The sequence below is a fragment of the Callithrix jacchus genome, chromosome 22 (assembly GCF_049354715.1).
Source record: "Callithrix jacchus isolate 240 chromosome 22, calJac240_pri, whole genome shotgun sequence".
NCBI classification, from domain to species: Eukaryota; Metazoa; Chordata; class Mammalia; order Primates; family Cebidae; genus Callithrix; species Callithrix jacchus.
In genome coordinates this window covers 888,501-907,908 of record NC_133523.1, presented here as the reverse complement: position 1 = coordinate 907,908, position 19,408 = coordinate 888,501, and the positions used below count along the sequence as shown (strand labels likewise).

Here is a 19,408-nt window from a genome sequence, read left to right as displayed (position 1 = left end):
CACCCCGGCCCGACCTCTGCCCTGCCGCCCGCCACTCACTGGGTCCGCAGGGTGAAGGCCGCGCTGGTGATGGACGTGGGCAGGTTGAGGCCCTTGGTGATCTCGCGCCACAGCTTCTTGTTGATGACCTCCACGAGGCCGCCCTTCTCCGTCACCAGCACGTACAACATGAACAGGTCAAGGACCTGCTTGGCCATGATGGGGATGCGGTTCACAGGTGTTCCTGGGGGACGGGCCGAGAGGGAGGTCGGGGGCTGCCCGGGCACTGCAGGGAGCCCAGTGTCCCCGCCTCCACCCTCCCCACGCCGGAAGCACCTGCCATGCAGGCTGTGACAACCACACAGGTCGCCAGACGCTGCCCAGGGCCTCCTGTGGGCGCAGGATCACCCAGGTTGGCAACCGCTGCTCGAGAGGGAGCCACGGGGGCAGCTCCGTCTCGGTTTCCCCACCAGTAACCCGGGCTCGGGGTCGGTGCAGCCCTCGAAGCTCGGGAGGAGGGTTACTTAGAGGAGGGGCGTGCGGGAGACGCAGGGATCTTTGTTATCCTTCTCCACGCCGCCTCCACAGCAGCCGCCGGAACAACTCTGCCCGTGCTCCTGGGGGCCCGTCCCCGCCACGCTCCCAGGGGCTCTGCCGTCTCAGGCGGGCGGGCGGCGGGGGGGAAGCTCCGCTCACTCGATTTGCAGTTTGGAGAATGGAGGGCTGTGGGCTAACCCAGGTAGGGGAGGGAGGTGTGGGGGGTGGGCTAGCACAGGCACGGGGGGTGGGGGTGGGTGGATAACCCAGGAGGAGAGGGTGATGGGTTATGGCAGGGCGGGAAACGGGGAAGATCAGCGCAGGGGCAGGTGGGCTAGCCCAGGAGGAAGGCATCTCCCGAAGCCCGCTGCAGACACGGCCCCTCCTCGCCCTTCCACCCCACCCACCCGCTCAGGGCTCTGCCAGGCTCCCCCTGTACCAGGGGCCTCCGCTACAGATGTCAGCCCTCCCTGGCCTGACAGCCCACAAGCCTGGGCTCATGAGGTCAACTGGGTACTGTCTGCGGCCCCCACCCCATGTTCTGCCGACGTGGGGTTCCAGCGCCCAGCGGCACACAGCGGGCGCTCAGTGAAGGCCAGTGAGGGCGGCTGGCCCAGGCCACCGCTGCTGCTCACCATGGGGTGGGAGGGGACGCCCGTTGCCCCAGTAGGGATGGGGACATGGACACTGAGGTCCATGACGTGAGTGGAGAGAGAGTGGGGGCAGCCCTGAGTGAGCGGCCAGCCCTGTGCCCGGACGATGTCTGCCACGCCGGGACCCTGTCCCCGAGGCCCCCAATGCCTGACCTTCCAGAACCACCTCCCACCACCCTCGGCCACTTCCAGGCCCTTCCCAGGTTGCAAAAACCTCAGTGACTGGAGGAGACCCCAGGTTTCAGGAAGAAGGGCCTCAAACCCGACCCCACCCGAAACCCACGTGACAGCCTGAGAGAGGGGAGCCAGGTTTCAGCTGTACCAACAGCCGAGAAACCCTCCCGGACCCTCTGCCCTGCCCAACTCAGGACACCAGGTTAGGCCTCAGAGTTTGCCAAGTAAAAACGAACGGCATCAGGCCGGGCGCGGTGGCTCACGCCTGTAATCCCGGCACTTTGGGAGGCCGAGGCCGGCGGATCACCTGAAGTCAGGAGTTCAAGACCAGCCGCACCGACTTGGAGAAACTCTACTAAAAATGCAAAAAGTGGCTGGGCGTGGTGGCGCGCGCCTGTCATCCCAGCTACTCAGGAGGCTGAGGCAGGCAGATCACCTGATGTCGGGAGTTCGAGACCAGCCTGACCAACATGGTGAAACCTCATCTCTACTAAAAATACAAAAAATGGGGCCGGGCGCGGTGGCTCTCACTTGTAATCCCAGCACTTTGGGAGGCCGAGGCGGGTGGATCACGAGGTCAAGAGATCGAGACCATCCCGGTCAACATGGTGAAACCCCGTCTCTACTAAAAATACAAAAAATGAGCTGGGCACGGTGGCGCGTGCCTGTAATCCCAGCTACTCGGGAGGCTGAGGCAGGAGAATTGCTTGAACCCAGGAGGCGGAGGTTGCGGTGAGTCGAGACCCCGCCACGGCACTCCAGCCTTGGCAACAAGAGCAAGACTGTGTCTCAAAATTAAAAAAAAAAAAAAAAATCAGCAGCAGAGGGTTCCCAGGGCCGCGCCTGGACTCTGCAGCGGGTGGGCAGGAGGAGGATGTTTACAGAAGGGAGCATCACCAGGGCCCGGCGTGGGGCCCAGATAAGGAAGGGTGGGGAGGTTGTTGGGGAACAGCTGGTCAGGTGGTCCAGCTGCTGCTGCTGAGGTGAGGGGGTGCGGTCACGACCCCTCCCTCCCCTCCCTCCCAGTCCCCGGAGAATTCTGAGAAATTTAGATGGAGGTTTTTACTTTGTGACACAAGCAAAAAAAAAAAAAAAAAAAAAAAAAAAAATCTTTCCCTCTGGAGTGAAGGAGAGGGAACCGTGAGGTCTAGGGTGATGGGTAGGTTCACCTGACAGATTCTTAGCTCCCCGGGCCCCACTACAGCGGGAAGCTCCGGGAAGAAGGCAAGGAAGAGGGAGCTTTGAGCCTGGGTTTTGAAGGACGCATAGGAGCTGGCTGGCCCTGCCCTGCAGGAATGCCCGGCTGGGAGAGAGAGATAAAACCGGACACAGTCCCTCATGGTCCCGTGTTCCAGGGACCCCCATCTCACCCACACTCATGGGCAGCCTACCATGCCTGCTGTTGGTTTGAGGCTGGGCTCACTCTGTCACCCAGGCTCATGTGCAGCCTCCACCTCCTGGGCTCAAGCCAGCCTTCCTCTTTGGCCTCCCCGAGTGCTAGAATTACAGGCACGAGCCATCTCACCCAGCCTCACTGTGCTATCTTCCTTTCCTTTCCTTTCTTTTTAAGACGGAGTCTCGCTCTGTCACCCAGGCTGGAGCGCAGTGATCTCAGCTCACTGCAACCTCTGCCCCCCCAGCTTCAAGCCATTCTCCTGCACTGACCTCCTGAATAGCTGGGATTACAGGCACGTGCCAACACTCCTGGTTAATTTTTGTATTTTTAGTACAGACGGGGTTTCACTATGTTGTCCAGGCTGGTCTCGAACTCCTGACCTCAAGTGACCCCCGCCACCTCGGCCTCCCAAAGTGCTGGGATTACAGGGGTGAACCCTCGCGCCCGGTCCTCACGGCTAAGTATCACCAGGACACCAGGCACGGGTAACAGCAAAACGGGTTGGCTGTGGACCCTGGAGCTCGGAGCCCCACAGCAGAGTGGTCAAGGGCCGGGCAGGTGTGAACAGGATGATAAAGGGGAGGGGGCAGATCTGTCTGGCCTCGTAAGGGGCAGTGGGCCCCGGGAAAGCTGGGCTTGGAGGATAACACAGAAGGGGCCCCCCTGCCCAGGTCCCAGGTCTGGATTCCTCTGTTCCCAGCAAGGGAGGGGTTAACTCAGAGGCTGCTGGGCAGTGTGGGCCGGGGGGCCCACAGCCCTCCTCCTCCTCCTCCTCCTTCCCTTCCGGGCGGGCTGGCAGTGGCGGGTCTGGGGCCTGTGTTTATAGAAGCCAAGGGAGGGGTGGGTGGAGGCTGGGACACAGCGGCCCCTGCCACAGCCCCAAGTGCGGGGTCAGAGCCCTCCGCCCCACCTCTTCCTGCCTCTGTGAGCCCGGAGGCCTCCTCCCCCGTCTGAACGGTGGGGACGGGAGCTACTCCCTATTCTAGAGGAGTAGCCGGGGGGTCGGGAGCGGCCCCTACCCGGCTGCAGATGCCCCCAGGACCCTGTCTGGCCGTCCAGGACATGGAGGCGAGAGGGAAGTCCTGGCCGCAGTCTCTCTGCCCTGTGGTCACTCCAAGCCGGGGTGAGGCCTGGGAATGGCCGCTGGGGACACCCTGGCCACCCTTTGTCATCTTTGAGCTTGTCTTGTGCAGGGCCTCAGTTTCCCTACCTGGACACCAGCCCTTGGTGGGTCCCTCCTCCACATGCCTGGTCCCCAGGCTGTTCTCAAGGCCTCGGCCATAAGACGCTCCCAGGCCAGGAGACACCGGGGCGGGGAGTGGTACGGAAGCGGCCCAGAGCTGGTATACCGTCGGTGCCCAATAAGTGTGCTCGGTAAACAGCCGCCCCGCACTCAGCACGTCTCAGGTAGCTGCTGGCCGCTGAGTTTTGGGCAGGAGGTTGTTTGTATCAACTTCCGCCTCCCGGGTTCAAGCGATTCTCCTGCCTCAGCCTCCTGAGTAGCTGGGACCACAGGTGGCCGCCACCACACCCGGCTAATCTTTCGTACTTTTAGTGGAGACGGGGTTTCACCGTGTTAGCCACGATGGTCTTGAACTCCTGACCTCGTGATCCTTCTGTCTCGGCCTCCCAAAGTGCTGGGATTACAGGCGTGAGCCACCGCACGCAGTCACTTGTGGCCCATTTTTACAGATGGGGAAACTGAGGCCCTGGTAGGAGGAGGGGAGGGGCCACTAGATCATCAGACTCTAAGCAGGACGGGCCCTCGAGACGGAGCCCACAGGTGCACACCCGCTACCTTGATCCGTCCTGGATCTGACCCCATGTCCCAAGCACAGAGGGGACTCCACTCCCCCCGTACCCAGTAGTGGAGACCCCCACTTCACGGCAGCCTAGATGCCAAAGAGATGGCCTGGACTGTGTTCTGTGTTGGGGCCCTGAGACCCCCCTGCACCAAGGGACCTACCCCTTAGACTCTCAGCCACGTCTCCCGCATCAACCCCCCACGGCAGGGTGTGTGGCCCCCTTAGACTCACAGCCACGTCTCCCGCATCAACCCCCCACGGCAGGGTGTGTGGCCCCCCAAGATACCCCTGAAGTTCCTCCTGGATGCCCCCAGCCATGGGGAGCTCGCTACCCCCCTGACATACCCGGAGCCACCAGGGGCCCTCCTCCGGCCCAGTTTCTGTGCCTTCCCTCCGGGGGGTGGGGGCAGGGGGCTCACCTCGCTTCTGCATGAAGCTGAACAAGTCATCCAGGAATTCCTTCCTCTTGGGGTCCCCGTCGAGTTCGTAGAGCTGTGAGGGCAGAGAGGGGACCGGTTAGTGGGTGCCAGAGCTCAGGCGTGGGAAGGACGTCCCGGCTGCACTGGAGGCCAGGCCAGGACGGCAGCAGAGGTCACCACCTCTAAAGTGCTCAATGAGTCGCTGCCAGAGCCGAAACCGAGCTGGGCAGGTGAAGAACACGAGGCCGAGAGACAGACATGCGGGTGAACGAGCTTCCCGGAGCGGCAGCAAGGAGGCATCAGAAACCGGTGGCCTGGGATGGCAGGCGGGCCCCTCTCCTGGCCCTGGGGCCTGGAAACCCCAGATCAAGGTGGTCCCCCGCTGGTGGCCCCAGCGCTGCAGTCTCCGCCTCTGTCTCCACGAGACCCTCTCCCCATTTCTCCCTCCCCTTCTCAAGACACAAGCTTACTGGCTTTAACGTTTTTTTTGAGACGGAGTTTCGCTCTTGTCACCCAGGCTGGAATGCAATGGCGCGATCTCGGCTCACCGCAACCTCCGCCTCCTGGGTTCAGGCAATTCTCCTGCCTCAGCCTCCCGAGTAGCTGGGATTACAGGCATGCACCACCGTGCCCAGCTAATTTTTTGTATTTTTAGTAGAGACGGGGTTTCACCATGTTGACGGGGATGGTCTCGATCTCTTGACCTAGTGATCCACCCGCCTCGGCCTCCCAAAGTGCTGGGATTACAGGCCTGAGCCACCGCGCCCGGCCAATGTTTGGTATTTTTAATAGAGATGGGGTTTCATTACGTTGGCCAGGCTGGTCTCGAACCGCTGACCTCGTGATCCACCCGCCTTGGCCTCCCAAAGTGCTGGGATGACAGGCGTGAGCCACCGCACCCGGCCACCTTGCTGGTTTTAGGGACACCTCACACCAAATCGATCCTTAGCTCCCTACAGCTTCAAGAAATCTATTCTCCCACAGTCCTGGAGCCCAGAAATCCAGAATCAGCGTCTCTGCAGGGTGGTGGCTCATGCCTGTAATCCCAGCGCTTTGGGAGGCGGGGGAATCGCTTGAACCCGGGAATTCAACGCCAGCCTGGGCAACAGAGTGAGACCCCATCGCTACAAAAATATAAAAAGTTACCCAGGTCGGGAGGCTCACGTCTGTAGTCCCGGCTACCTGGGAGGCTGAGGTGGGAGGATTGCTTGAGCCCAGGCAGTGGGGGCTGCAGTGAGCCGAGACCACGCCACTGCACTCCAGCCTGGGTGACAGAACGAGACCCTGTCTCTAAAAGCAGAACGAAACAAGAGGTGTCGTCTGCGTTCCGTCTCAAGTCTCCAAGGGAGGGGCCCTCTGCCTCTCACGGCTTCCGGGGGGTCCAGGTTCCCGGGCTGCAGCCTCGGCCTGTCTTCACGGAGGACACGTCCTGTCGTGTCTGTCGGTGATTTCGTGAACATCACAGAGTGACCCACACACCCCTCACTGGCGAAGCCTCCCACACGCCGAGGCACCGGGCACGGCGCGGCGCTCCTGGGCTATAAATCTGTGGCTGCACCGGACCCTGTGGGCCACGGGGACACGACGGCGAGCGTCTGGGCGTCGAATACATCCGAACACGGGACAGGCGAAGAAGAAACATGGAATTCTCATGCCGTGGGGCCGCCGTCGTCCGTGCGGTCTGAGGTTGACCGAAGCGTCCACACGCCACCGTGCGTCGGTTAGAAGCCCGTTTCCAAACGAGGCCCCCGGCACAGGTACCGGGAATCCGGCACTCGAACCTAACTTCTTCTTTTCTTTCCTTCCTTCTTCTTTTTTTTTTTTTTGAGACAGTCTCACTCCGTCGCCCAGGCTGGAGTGCAATGGCGCGATCTCGGCTCACCGAAACCTCCGCCTCCTGGGTTCAAGCGATTCTCCTGCCTCGGCCTCCCGAGTAGCTGGGACCACAGGCACGCGCCACCACGCCTGGCTAAATTTTATATTCTTAGTAGAGACGGAGTTTCACCACGTTGGCCAGGATGGTCTTGATCTCCTGACCTTGTGATCTGCCCGCCTCCGCCTCCCAGAGTGCTGGGATCGCAGGTGGAAGGCACCGTGCCCGGCCTTTTTTGTTTGTTTTTTAGAGACAGGGTCTCACTCTGTCAACCAGGCTGGAGTGCTGTGGCGCAATCATAACTCACTGCAGCCTCAGCCTCCTGGGCTCAAGGGATCCTCCTGCCTCAGTTGCCCAAGTGGCTGAAACCACAGGCACCCGCCGTCACACCCGGCTAAGTTTTTACATTTTCTGTAGTAGAGATGGGGTCTTGCTACGTTGTCCAGGCTGGTCTTGAACTCCTGGGCTTCCTCGATCCTCCCATGTCGCCCTCTCAAAGTGCTGGGGTCACAGGAGGGAGCCACCGGCTGTGGCTTCACCTTATCTCCTTCGGGGGACACAATTCAACCCACGACTGTGCCTGCCTGACTCACACAGCAAATCACTGTAAATAATCGGCCTCCGGGGCCGTCCTGAGGGTCTGACAGGAGGGCATTTGCTCCAAGAGCCGGCTCTGTTTTGCGGCGGAGGAAACTGAGGCACAGTGGTGAGTGTGGGGCCGCAGCCTGGGGCAGTCGGGAACTCGGCCCGGAGCTCCTTCCTGGTTCCCATCCTGGTCCTCCTGCCGGCTTCCCCTTCCCTGGACCCTGGGGTCTCGGCCTCCAGCTACTAAATGAGCCACTGACAGCCTCTGCCTGCCAGGGTGGTGGCCGGGGAAGATCATCAGGCCCCGAATGTCTTCCAGAGGGGAAAGGGATTCCATCTGGGGTACAGGGGACAGGAGGCCCCCCAGCCCCCCACCCCCCAGGTTCTGGCGGGCAGGCAGGGGCAGGCAGGGTGGGGGAGGCCAGCAGGGATAATTAGAAAGCAGAGTTCAGGCGGGGGCCAATTTGCCGAGGAGGAGCAGGTTGCAAATTAAGCTGGGGGGGGGGGGGGGGGGGATGCGGCCGGCTGGGCGGTGGGGGGCCTTGAAACCACCAATTAGGCCTCAGCTGGGATGATCCGTCGTCATTAGGGCCCAGGAACGAGGCCCACGCCCAGCCCCTGCTGCGGGGAAGTCCTGGGTGCCGGGGAGGCCGGCTGAGGGCCCGGCCACCCTGCAGCCATCCTGCCCCTCCCTGGGCCTCAGTTTCCCCATCTGTGTATTGGAGGCCGAGTGAGGGCTTCCAGGAAGGGGCTGGGGGGGCAGCCAGGAGTCCTGACCTCTGCCCTGGGTGGTCGGGCTGCCAGAGGTCCAGCTGCCTGGCCTTTGTCTCCGCCCCACCCCGGCCAGCGCCAGACTGGCCAGCCCGCATTCCTGCGCTGATTTATGGTGGCCGGGGAGGCCCAGTTTCCCCTTCAGCTGCCCGAGGGGTGTGGGGCCCGCAGGTATACCCGGCTGGCCGGCGGGTCCCATGAGCACAGGCACGCACACAGGGCCACACGCCAGGCCTCGTCTTCCGACCCCTGCCCCCTCCCCTCCCCTCTCTTCCTCCGAGACCCGGTCCATCACCCGAGTCACGGATTTAGGGGTTTGTCTGGGGTTTTTGTCTGTTTTGTCCCCAGGATCTAAAATTGGGCTGAGCACACAGCAGTTGCCTAATAAATGCCTGTTACATGAACCTCGATTTTCTCAACTGTAATTTCGGGCCAGGCAGGGCAGAGAGGGGGACAGAATGAGCTCGCCCCCGGAAGAAGCGCCTGAGACAGCAGGTCCTGGAATGGAGAGGGGGTTCACCACTGGAGCTGTTCTGGGGTGAACACCCCCCACCCAAAACCGCAGAACGGGACCCGATTTGGAAACAGGAGAAACGGTCACGGTGGACCCTACATCCAAGGGCTGGGTCCTCAGAAGAAAAAGAGACACGGAGACGGAGGCCGGAGCCCCCAGAAGCCGGGAGAGGCGGACGGTCCCTTCTGCGGCCCCTGGAGGGAGCAAAGCCGAGCAGATGCCGAGATTTTGGACTTTGGGCTCCGGGACGGAGGGAGGACAGGTCTCGGCTGCCTGGAGTCCACTGTTTGAGGGGAGCCCCCTAAGATGCAAATGCATCTGGTCGTCTCCTCCGAGACTCTGACGCAGTGTTGGGGGGGTCTACCCTGCCAGGACCCCCCCCAATCCCCAGCGCAGTCCCTACAAAAACCTCACCGCACTTCCCGCCTCAGTTTCCCCACCTCTCAAGAAGAGTGTGTGAGAAGACACAGCAGCTTTACCCCAAGCACCTAGCACCCCCGCGACCCTCATATTCCGGGTGGGGAAACCGAGGCTTGGGTCAGCAAATAGCAGCCCCGTGTGGGCCAGGAAGGGTTGGGGGGGGGCAGGAGCCATTAACTCCAAAGCCGAATGGTGGGTGAATGAGGCCGGTGGCGAGGCACGATCAGACCCCTGTGGGGCCGGGGCACTGATGCGTGGCCGTAAAGGGAGGACATGTGGGGGGGGCCCCAGCTGCTGCTGGGGGAGGCGGCTCTAATGGCTGTTGCTGTGGTCAGCCGACAATAAGGCTGGCAGTAAAGGCCACCTCGGCTTTATGGGTCTCTGGCCCCTGGTTCCGCTCCCCTGCAGTGGCGGGGAGGGGGGGGGGCCCTGCCCTGGCCAGCTGGCCTAGTCCCCAAGGATGAGAAAGCAGGGGGCGGTGTCCAGGCTGCCCATGGCGGTGTCCAGGCCCCCCCGCCATGGGCCAGATCCCAGTCAAATTGCTGGGCCACAGCACACCCCATGGCAAACCCATGGGTCCTGTGGCTGAAACCCTGACCCTCCCAAACAGGGACCAGAAAGCTCTGAAATCAGCCGCCTACCAGACACCCGCACGAGCCTTAAACCCGGGCTGGAGATCGGGCAAAACCTCCGGAAACCCCCTCCCTGGGGCTGAGGGCCAAGATAAGGCGCCCCCCCCTCGCCTCCCCTCCTCCCCTCCCCACTGCCTGATTTCCCGGGGCGGCTCTCATCCAAAGGAGGCTCTGGAGACAGCCCTCTGCCGAGACCCCACCGCGCCTCCCATCGACTGGGTCCAGCTGGGTCCAGGGTGGTCATTCCCTCCCTGGAGAGGCGCCCGGCCCGCTGCCGTCCCCGGACGGATAACGCGGTGGCCGCCCCCACCTCCACGGACACTCTGCTGCCACCCACCTTTACCAACCACCGGCCTCACAGACCTCAAAGCCGCCCAGTCCCCGCACGGCCCCAGCCGTGTGGATTCAGGAGTCTCTCTCATCTGCCCCGGAATATGGGGAATTCTTATCTCGTTCCTGGTGTCCAAAATCAGGCACACAGCAGTTGCCTAATAAATGCAAGTTAAGTGAACTCCCTTTCGAAGTTCGATCCTGTGAAATGGGGCGCCGCAGGGCCATGGGGCCGCACGGCAGGCCTGGGGGTCTTTCCCGGAGGGGCCCTGTCCCCTCTGTCCACTTCCCGCTGTGGGGAATGAGGGTGTGGACTCCCTAATAATCAAGGCTGGGCCGACCCTCCCCTTCTCAGCAGCACCTGCTTCGGAGAAGGGGAAACCGAGGAACAGAGCGTGTGGAGCCAAGCCGCCCCCAGGTCCCCCATCCTCGCCCCTCCTGCCAGACCCTTCCCCCCTCAGCAGCTGGGGGGCTTTCCACAGCCGTCTGAGCATGACCCTCCCCTGGCCACAGCCTCCCAGGGCCCCCCAGCCCTCTCCTGCTCCCTCCGATCCGACACGTGAGCCTTTGCGGCTCTATCAGAAGCAAGGTCAGGGTTAGGGTTCATGCGGTGGTGAGACCCCGGCTCACTGCAGCCTCCACCTCCCACCTCAGCCTCCTGAGCCACTGGGACCACAGGGAGGCACCGCCACGCCCGGCTAATTTCTGTATTTTTATAGAGATAAGGTCTTGCTGTACGACCCAGGCTGGTCTCAAACTCCTGGCCTCAAGTGAACCTCCTGCCTCAGCCTCCCAAAACGCCAGGATGACCCCCAGACTTGGCAGCTTCTTGAGTAAAACACGTGTACCCCCACCCAGGCCTCCTCCCAGCGCCCTGTTCCTTCTGCCTGGAATGCAGCGCCCAGGTCCCCGCAGGGCACCTGCCTTTTCCCCCCAACCCCCAATGTCGCCTTCCGACGCTGCCCCCCACGCCCCGCCCCCTGCTCCGCAGCCCCTCTCAGCCTCGGACCCCTCCATTCCTCTTTAGTTTTCTTCCCAGAGCTCTGCACAGCTGAGCTGGAGGACACGCTCCGTGACTCTGGGGTGAAGGCACCACACCGTGGCTCCCCATCCCAGACACTCCCCAGGCTCTGCACGGGGTGTGGGGGAGGCCTGGGGGGTGGGAGGTACCGGCCCACCTGCTGATGAGGACCGGGAGGGGGGCCCCCCTCTGGAGGGGGCACCTGTGAGCAGGGAGGGCAGCGGGGCTCAGGTGGTGGCGCCAGTGGGGGAGGGGAGGACAGAAAGCTCTAACCACCGCCCCCAAGCCCTCGGAGGGCAAACAGGAAATTCTTGTCTGTGGCGAAACGTTGATTATTTTCTCCACCCCACCTCCCACAGAAACAACTGCTCAGGGGGTCAGTGGACTTTGCTGGGGACCAGGATAACTCCCGGGGCCACCTGGGAGGGGGTGGGGGAAGGGGGCTCCCTGGCCGCCCAGACCCCACTGGAACCAGAGTGCTCAGCTCCGGCTTGGGACTCCCCTCCCCAGCCCACTGGCTTGGCTTTGGAAGGTGGGGAGAAGGTCAGGAAAAGACCCCCCGAGGTTTCCAGAGGGAAGGGTTGGCCAGGAGAGGAGGGGGCGGCGGGGGCGGCGGGGGGCAGCACAGGCGGCCCCTCCCCCAGCAGGGCTGGACAAGGCGGCGCCCAAGGTCACAGCAGGGCAGCGCCCAAGGTCACGTTGCCTGGGCTGTGGTTTCCCCGCTCAGTCCCCAGGAAGGCCCCACCTGGGCACTCCTGCCAGGTCCCAGCAGCTGCGGGGGCCCAGGGCGGTGTCCTTGGGCCCAGAGGCCCAGGCTGTAAAGAAGCCCCCTGTCTGCAGGGCCCCCTGGGAGAACCTTTGCCCCCCAGGCCCCCTCCCGTCTCCCGGGAGGCTCCAAAGTCCAAGGGGCCCCACCTGGGGGATGAGGCTGTGGAGGGGGTGCAGGAGCTGGGAGGCACCTGACCTGGCTGTAGCCCGTCAGACGCTCCCTTTGCCCACAAAACTCAGGGAAATCCGAGAAACAACCCAAGCTCTCGCGATCAGGGCCTCCTGAGCCCCGAGCCTCCGGGAAGGTGGGCCTGAGACCCGCAGAGAGATGTCAGAAGATATTTTTTTTTTTTTTTTTTAAACAGGGTCTCGCTCTGTGGCCCAGGCTGGAGCACACTGGTGCAATCACAGCTCACTGCAGCCTCCACCTCTGGGACTCAAGTGATCCTCCCGCCTCAGCCTCCAGGTACCCATCCCCATGCCCGGTTTTAATTTTTTTTTTTAGATATGGGGTCTTGCTATGTTGCCCAGGCTGGGCACAAACTCCTGGGATGGAGCAATCCTCCCTCCTCGGCTTCCCAGAGTGCTGGAATTCTGGGCATGAACCACCACGCCCGGCCTGAGACACGTTATTTTTATTTTGAGATGGAGTCTCACTATGTCGCTCAGGCTGGAGTACGGTGGTGTGACCTCGGCTCACTGCAACCTCCGCCTCCTGGGTTCAGGCAATTCTCCTGCCTCGGCCTCCCGAGTAGCTGGGATTACAGGCATGCGCCAACATGCCCAGCTAATTTTTTGTATTTTTAGTAGAGACGGGGTTTCACCATGTTGACCGGGATGGTCTCGATCTCTTGACCTCGTGATCCACCCGCCTCGGCCTCCCAAAGTGCTGGGATTACAGCTGTGAGCCACCGCGCCCGGCCTGATTTTTTTGTATTTTCCATAGAGACGGGATTTCCCCATGTTGGCCAGTCTGGTCTCAACCTCCTGACCTCAGGCAATCCTCCCGCCTCTGCCTCCCGAGGCGCTGGGATTCTGGGCAGCAGCTACCCCGCCCGGCCTGAGAAAGGCACGTTTTGCATCGCCCAATATGGCTTCTGGGAAACTTTTGAAAAAGTATGTTTTCCTTTAAGGCCAGATATAGGTCTGCAGACGCTCAGAAGAGGCAGCCACAGATGTGAGTCAGCAGCTGCCCCTCCGGCAGTGGTCTGAGCCACCCACGTGCCCAGTGGGGCGTGCCCAGGCTGCCGGAGGGTCCGAGGGGAAAAGAGAATTCATCCAACGGCCGGGACCACCCAGGCTAGGCAGGAACTCTGAGGTTTGGTTCCTTTTTCTACTTCAGTTTTTTTTTTTTTTTTTTTCCCCTTTTTCTGAGACAGGGTCTTAGGCTAAGGTGCCGGGACTACAGGCGTGAGCCACCGCGCCCGGCCAGTGCAGTCTGCTTTTAAAAGATCTCACAGGCCGGGGGCGGTGGCTCACGCCTGTAATCCCGGCACTTTCGGAGGCCGAGTCGGACGGATCACGAGGTCAGGAGTGAGAGACCAGCCTGGGCAACATCGTGAAACCCCCGTCTCTACCAAAAATACAAAAAAATTAGCCGGGCGTGGTGGTGGGTGCCTGTAATTACATCTACTGGGGAGGCTGAGGCAGGAGGATTGTTTGAACCCGGGAGGCGGAGGCTGCGGAAAGATGTCAGAACTGCACCACTGCCCTCCAGCCTCCTCCGTCCTGAGTGAGAAAGCCAGACTCCCTCTCTCAAAAACAAGATAAGTCAATAAATAAAAATCATAATAAAATTAACCGATTTAAGGTTTTACAACTAAGCGACATTTAGTGTACAACCATGTTATGCGAACCCCAGTCTCTCCCCGTGATCCCTCCTTCCCCGTCCCCTCCCCAGGCCCGGCACCCACGCACCCCCTCCTGTCTCTGTGGATGGGCCTGTTCGGGACGTTTCATAGGAATGGGGTCACGCTGCGTGACCTTCCGTGTGTGTGGCGCCTCTCGGGGAGCGTGACGTCCTCCAGGGGCATCTGTGCTCGGCCTGGGTCAGAGCCTCGCTCCTGCGCACGCTGAGCCGTGTTCGGTGGTGGACGGGCCTCCGTGTTTGTCCATTTATCCTTCTAGGGACACCTGAGCTGTCTCCACCTTTTGGCTCCTGTGAATCGTGCCGGTTTGAACACGCGTGTGTAATCGCCGCCTATTTTGGTTTCCTCTGTTTTTTTTTTTTTTTGAGACGGAGTTTCGCTCTTGTCGCCCAGGCTGGAGTGCAATGGCGTGATCTCGGCTCACCGCAACCTCCGCCTCCTGGGTTCAGGCAATTCTCCTGCCTCAGCCTCCCGAGTAGCTGGGATTACAGGCACGCGCCACCATGCCCAGATAATTTTTTGTATTTTTAGTAGAGATGGGGTTTCACCATGTTGGGCAGGATGGTCTCGATCTCTTGATCTCGTGATCCACCCGCCTCGGCCTCCCAAAGTGCTGGGATTACAGGCGTGAGCCACCGCGCCCGGCCTCCTCTGGTTTTGGGAAACCAAATAACTCACTGTGACTCCTATAACCGAAGTTTAACGAAGGGAGCCGGATTTTACCTCCCGAATCCCCATAAAGCACTCATGCACCCAGGATGGCAAACGAGATGCCCCCTCCTTCCAGCAGCCTCCCAGGGTGGAGGGACCAAGGGGCTTAGAAGTCAGAATCAAGATCACACCAGATCCCTCCCCTGCTCCACAGTCAACCATGGCTCCCTACTGCTCCGAGAAGCCCCAACTCCCTGCCTGCCTACAAGGCACCCCCGCAAGAACCTGCCCTCCACACAGCTGCAGCCATCTGTACACACACCGGCTGCTGCCCCCAGGCCCCCCTTTCCCTGCGTAAGCCCCTCAGGTGGCCTGTGCTGACCCCCACCCAGCACCTGTCCCGGGGTCAGGCTGGGTGCTCCTACACTGATTTTTGGAAACGGCCTCTTTCCATCCTTCCCGCCCGCCTCCCACCCAATGAAGCAGAATGTGGGCCGGGCGCCGTGGCTCACGCCTGTAATCCCAGCACTTTGGGAGGCCGAGGCGGGAGGATCACGAGGTCAAGAGATCGAGACCATCCTGGTCAACATGGTGAAACCCCGTCTCTACTAAAAATACAAAAATTAGCTGGGCACGGTGGAACACACCTGTAGTCCCAGCCGCTCAGGAGACTGAGGCGGGAGAATCGCTTGAACCCGAGAGGCGGAGGTTGCGGTGAGCCGAGACTGTGCCACTGCACTCCAGCCCGGGCGACAGAGCCAGACTCTGTGTCAAAAACAAATCAAGGCAAACAAAACAAAAACAGGACAGAATCAGGGTCTATGGGGACACTGGCTGGAATCCAGCGGGCGTCCACCGAGGAAAGGAGAAAGGCCTGGCCGGAGGCTCACGCCTGTCATCCCAGCACTTCAGGAGGCCGAGGCAGGCGGATCACGTGAGGTCAGGAGTTCAAGACCAGCCTGGCCACCAGGGCCAAACCTGGTCTCTACTGAAAATACAAAACTTAGCTGGGCATGGCAGCTCAGGCCTCTCATCCCAGCACTTCCGGAGGCCGAGGCGAGAGGATCGCTTGAGGGAAGGGCTTGGAGGAAGGAAGCTTCAGGAAAGAGGCCACAAGGACCTCTCATTCCTCTAAGGCCTGCGTCTCCCTCCCGGCCCCTCTCTGAAGCTGGACTCCTGGCAGCCCCCACTCACTGACAGCACCCCCCCTCCCAGCCCCCCAGCCCCTCCCAGAGGCCTGATAATCCCACTATCAGGCACGGCGGAGGGCCAGGGTGGAGGCCGAGATGACTCAGCATTCTCGGCCGCTGCTCCCCAGGTGGGCAGGGTCCCTGGGGGCCCCCGGGCCTCCCCCTCCACACTAGCACCCACACTGCCAGTGGGAGGGGCGGGCAGGGCGGGACCCAGCACCGCCTCCCCACACCCCTGGGGCCCTGCTCCGCATCTGAGGAAACTGAGGCAGGGAGGGGTCCACACCTGTCTGGGAACCAGGTTTACAGAGCCCCAACAATCCGTGAAGCCCCTCACTCGTCCATGGCCTAGAGAGGCAGGAGGCGGCAGAGCCGGCCCCGGCGCCACGTAACGGCAGTAAAGGCTCCAGGCTGCTAGGCGCGGTGGCTCGTGCCTGTAATCCCAGCACTTTGGGAGGCCGAGGCGGGTGGATCACGAGGTCAAGAGATCGAGACCATCCCGGCCAACGTGGTGAAACCCCTATTCTCTACTAAAATACAAACATTAGCTGGGTGTGGTGGTGTGCGCCTGCAGTCCCAGCTATTCGGGAGGCTGAGGCAGAAGAATCGCTTGAACCCATGAGGTGGAGGCTGTAGTGAGCTGAGATTGAACCACTGCACTCCAGCCTGGCGACAGGGTAAGACTGTCTCAAACCAACAGAAACGACTCCAGGCCTCGTCCCCTCCCCACCGACACAGAGACTGTCAGCCAGGAATGAACAGCTGAACAGATGAGGCAGGAATGAGGGAATGAGGTTGGAGCAGAGCCTGGGGCTGTGGGAGGGTGGGGCACGGAGGCAGGAGGACCTGGCATCTTGAGCCCCAGCCTGCCTGTCCTCCAGGCCTCAGTTTACCCCCTGTGGGGGCGGGGCGGATGGCATCTAGAAGTGGAAGCCGGCACTGTGGTCCTGCAGAGCAACAGGCCAGGGACTGCGTGTGACCCCGGGAGGCCGGGGGATTTCAAGCCTCGTGGTGTTTTTCCCTTTCTGGAAACTCCCAGGACACACACAGAGGTGGCGGAGCTGAGTGGGGACCACAGGGCTTCTGCCAAGACAGTGCACTCTGCAGCCATTATCAAGCGCCTCTTGTGTGTCCTGGCCGACGGTGTATTCCGGGGAGATGCCATGTCCTAAAAGGGCTTGGACTTCCCGGTTCAGGGAGCAGGAGGAAGAGGCCAGCTGGGGTGGGTGGACTGCAGAGACTGAGACGCCAGGGGACGGGCAGCCCTGACCGACTGGCAGGCACTGCAGGGTCAGAGGAGGGCAGGGTCACCCACACACAGCAGGCGCTCACTCTCAGGGTGACCCGCTGCCCTGCATACAGCAGGTGCTTACTCCCAGGATGACCCGCTGCCCCACACACAGCAGGCGCTTACTCCCGGGGTGACCTGCCGTCCTGCACACAGCAGGCGCTTACTCCCAGGGTGACCCGCTGCCCTGTATACAGCAGGCGCTTACTCTCGGAGTGACCCTCTGCCCCGCACACAGCAGGCACTTACTCTCAGGGTGACCCGCTGCCCCACATACAGCAGGCGCTTACTCAGGGTGACCCGCTGCCCTGCATACAGCAGGCGCTTACTCAGGGTGACCCGCTGCCCCGCACACAGCAGGCACTTACTCTCAGGGTGACCCGCTGCCCCGCATACAGCAGGCGCTTACTCAGGGTGACCCGCTGCCCTGCATATAGCAGGCGCTTACTCAGGGTGACTCGCTGCCCCGCACACAGCAGGTGCTTACTCTCAGGGTGACCCTCTGCCCCACATACAGCAGGCGCTTACTCCCAGGATGACCCGCTGCCCCACACACAGCAGGCGCTTACTCCCGGGGTGACCTGCCGTCCTGCACACAGCAGGCGCTTACTCCCAGGGTGACCCGCTGCCCTGCATACAGCAGGCGCTTACTCTCGGAGTGACCCTCTGCCCCGCACACAGCAGGCACTTACTCTCAGGGTGACCTGCTGTCCCGCATACAGCAGGCGCTTACTCAGGGTGACCCGCTGCCCCGCACACAGCAGGTGCTTACTCTCAGGGTGACCCTCTGCCCTGCACACAGCAGGCGCTTACTCCCACGGTGACCCTCTGCCCCGCATACAGCAGGCGCTCTCAGCGTGACCCTCTGCCCCGCATACAGCAAGTGCTTACTTTCAGGGTGACCTGCTGCCCCGCATACAGCAGGTGCTTACTCTCAGGGTGACCTGCTGTCCATAAACAGTAGGTGCTTACTTTCAGGGTGACCTACTGCCTCAAACACAGCAGGCTCTTACTCTCAGGGTGACCCTCTGCCCCGCATACAGCAGGCGCTTACTCTCAGCGTGACCCACTGCCCTGCACACAGCAGGAGCTAACTCTCGGGGTGACCTGCCACCCGCATACAGCAGGCACTTCCAGGGTGACCCACTGCCCTGCATACAGCAGGCGCTTACTCTCAGGGTGACCTGCTGCCCTGCACACAGCAGACGCTTACTCTCGGGGTGACCTGCTGCCTGCATATAGCAGGCGCTTACTCTCAGGGTGACCCGCTGCCCCACACACAGCAGGCGCTTACTCCCGGGGTGACCTGCCGCCCTGCACACAGCAGGCACTTACTCCGTGCTTACTCTCAGGGTGACCCGCTGTCTGCACACAGCAGGCGCTTACTCTCGGGGTGACCCGCTGTCCGCACACAGCAGGCGCTTACTCTCGGGGTGACTCGCTGTCCGCACACAGCAGGCGCTTACTCTTGGGGTGACCCGCTGTCCGCACACAGCAGGTGCTTACTCTCGGGGTGACCCGCTGTCCGCACACAGCAGGCGCTTACTCCGTGCTTACTCTCGGGGTGACCTGCTGTCTGCACACAGCAGGTGCTTACTCTCGGGGTGACCCGCTGCCCCGCACACAGCAGGCGCTTACTCTCGGGGTGACCTGCCGCCCTGCACACAGCAGGCGCTTACTCTCGGGGTGACCAGCTGTCCGCACACAGCAGGCGCTTACTCCGTGCTTACTCTCGGGGTGACCCACTGTCTGCACACAGCAGGCGCTTACTCTTGGGGTGACCTGCCGCCCTGCACACAGCAGGCGCTTACTCTCGGGGTGACCCGCTGTCCGCACACAGCAGGTGCTTACTCTCGGGGTGACCCGCTGTCCGCATACAGCAGGTGCTTACTCTCGGGGTGACCCGCTGTCCGCATACAGCAGGTGCTTACTCTCGGGGTGACCCGCTGTCCGCACACAGCAGGTGCTTACTCTCGGGGTGACCCGCTGTCCGCATACAGCAGGTGCTTACTCTCAGGGTGACCCGCTGTCTGCACACAGCAGGCGCTTACTCTCGGGGTGACCAGCTGTCCGCACACAGCAGGCGCTTACTCCGTGCTTACTCTCGGGGTGACCCGCTGTCTGCACACAGCAGGTGCTTACTCTCGGGGTGACCCGCTGCCCCGCACACAGCAGGCGCTTACTCTCGGGGTGACCTGCCGCCCTGCACACAGCAGGCGCTTACTCTCGGGGTGACCTGCCGCCCTGCACACAGCAGGCGCTTACTCTCGGGGTGACCAGCTGTCCGCACACAGCAGGCGCTTACTCCGTGCTTACTCTCGGGGTGACCCACTGTCTGCACACAGCAGGTGCTTACTCTCGGGGTGACCCGCTGTCCGCATACAGCAGGCGCTTACTCTCGGGGTGACCCGCTGTCCGCACACAGCAGGCGCTTACTCCCGGGGTGACCTGCCGCCCTGCACACAGCAGGCACTTACTCCGTGCTTACTCTCAGGGTGACCCGCTGTCCGCACACAGCAGGTACTTACTCTCGG

At 61.9% G+C, this 19,408-nt stretch overlaps 1 protein-coding gene across 7 annotated transcripts in view; it reads right to left on the bottom strand.

The window, feature by feature from the left end:
• Positions 1–19,408, bottom strand: part of ARID3A (AT-rich interaction domain 3A) — a 50,499-nt gene that overhangs the window by 10,344 nt on the left and 20,747 nt on the right. For all 7 annotated transcript variants that reach the window (XR_008478711.2, XM_054250393.2, XM_078361307.1 and 4 more), the window contains exons 4-5: positions 4,964–5,036; positions 40–223 (exon numbers count right to left, since the gene is read on the bottom strand). Coding sequence is in view for 6 of the 7 variants with exons in the window: in XM_054250393.2 (XP_054106368.1) it covers positions 40–223; positions 4,964–5,036 (257 nt within the window). In the remaining variant the exon portion in view is untranslated. The remainder of the gene's footprint in view (positions 1–39; positions 224–4,963; positions 5,037–19,408) is intronic.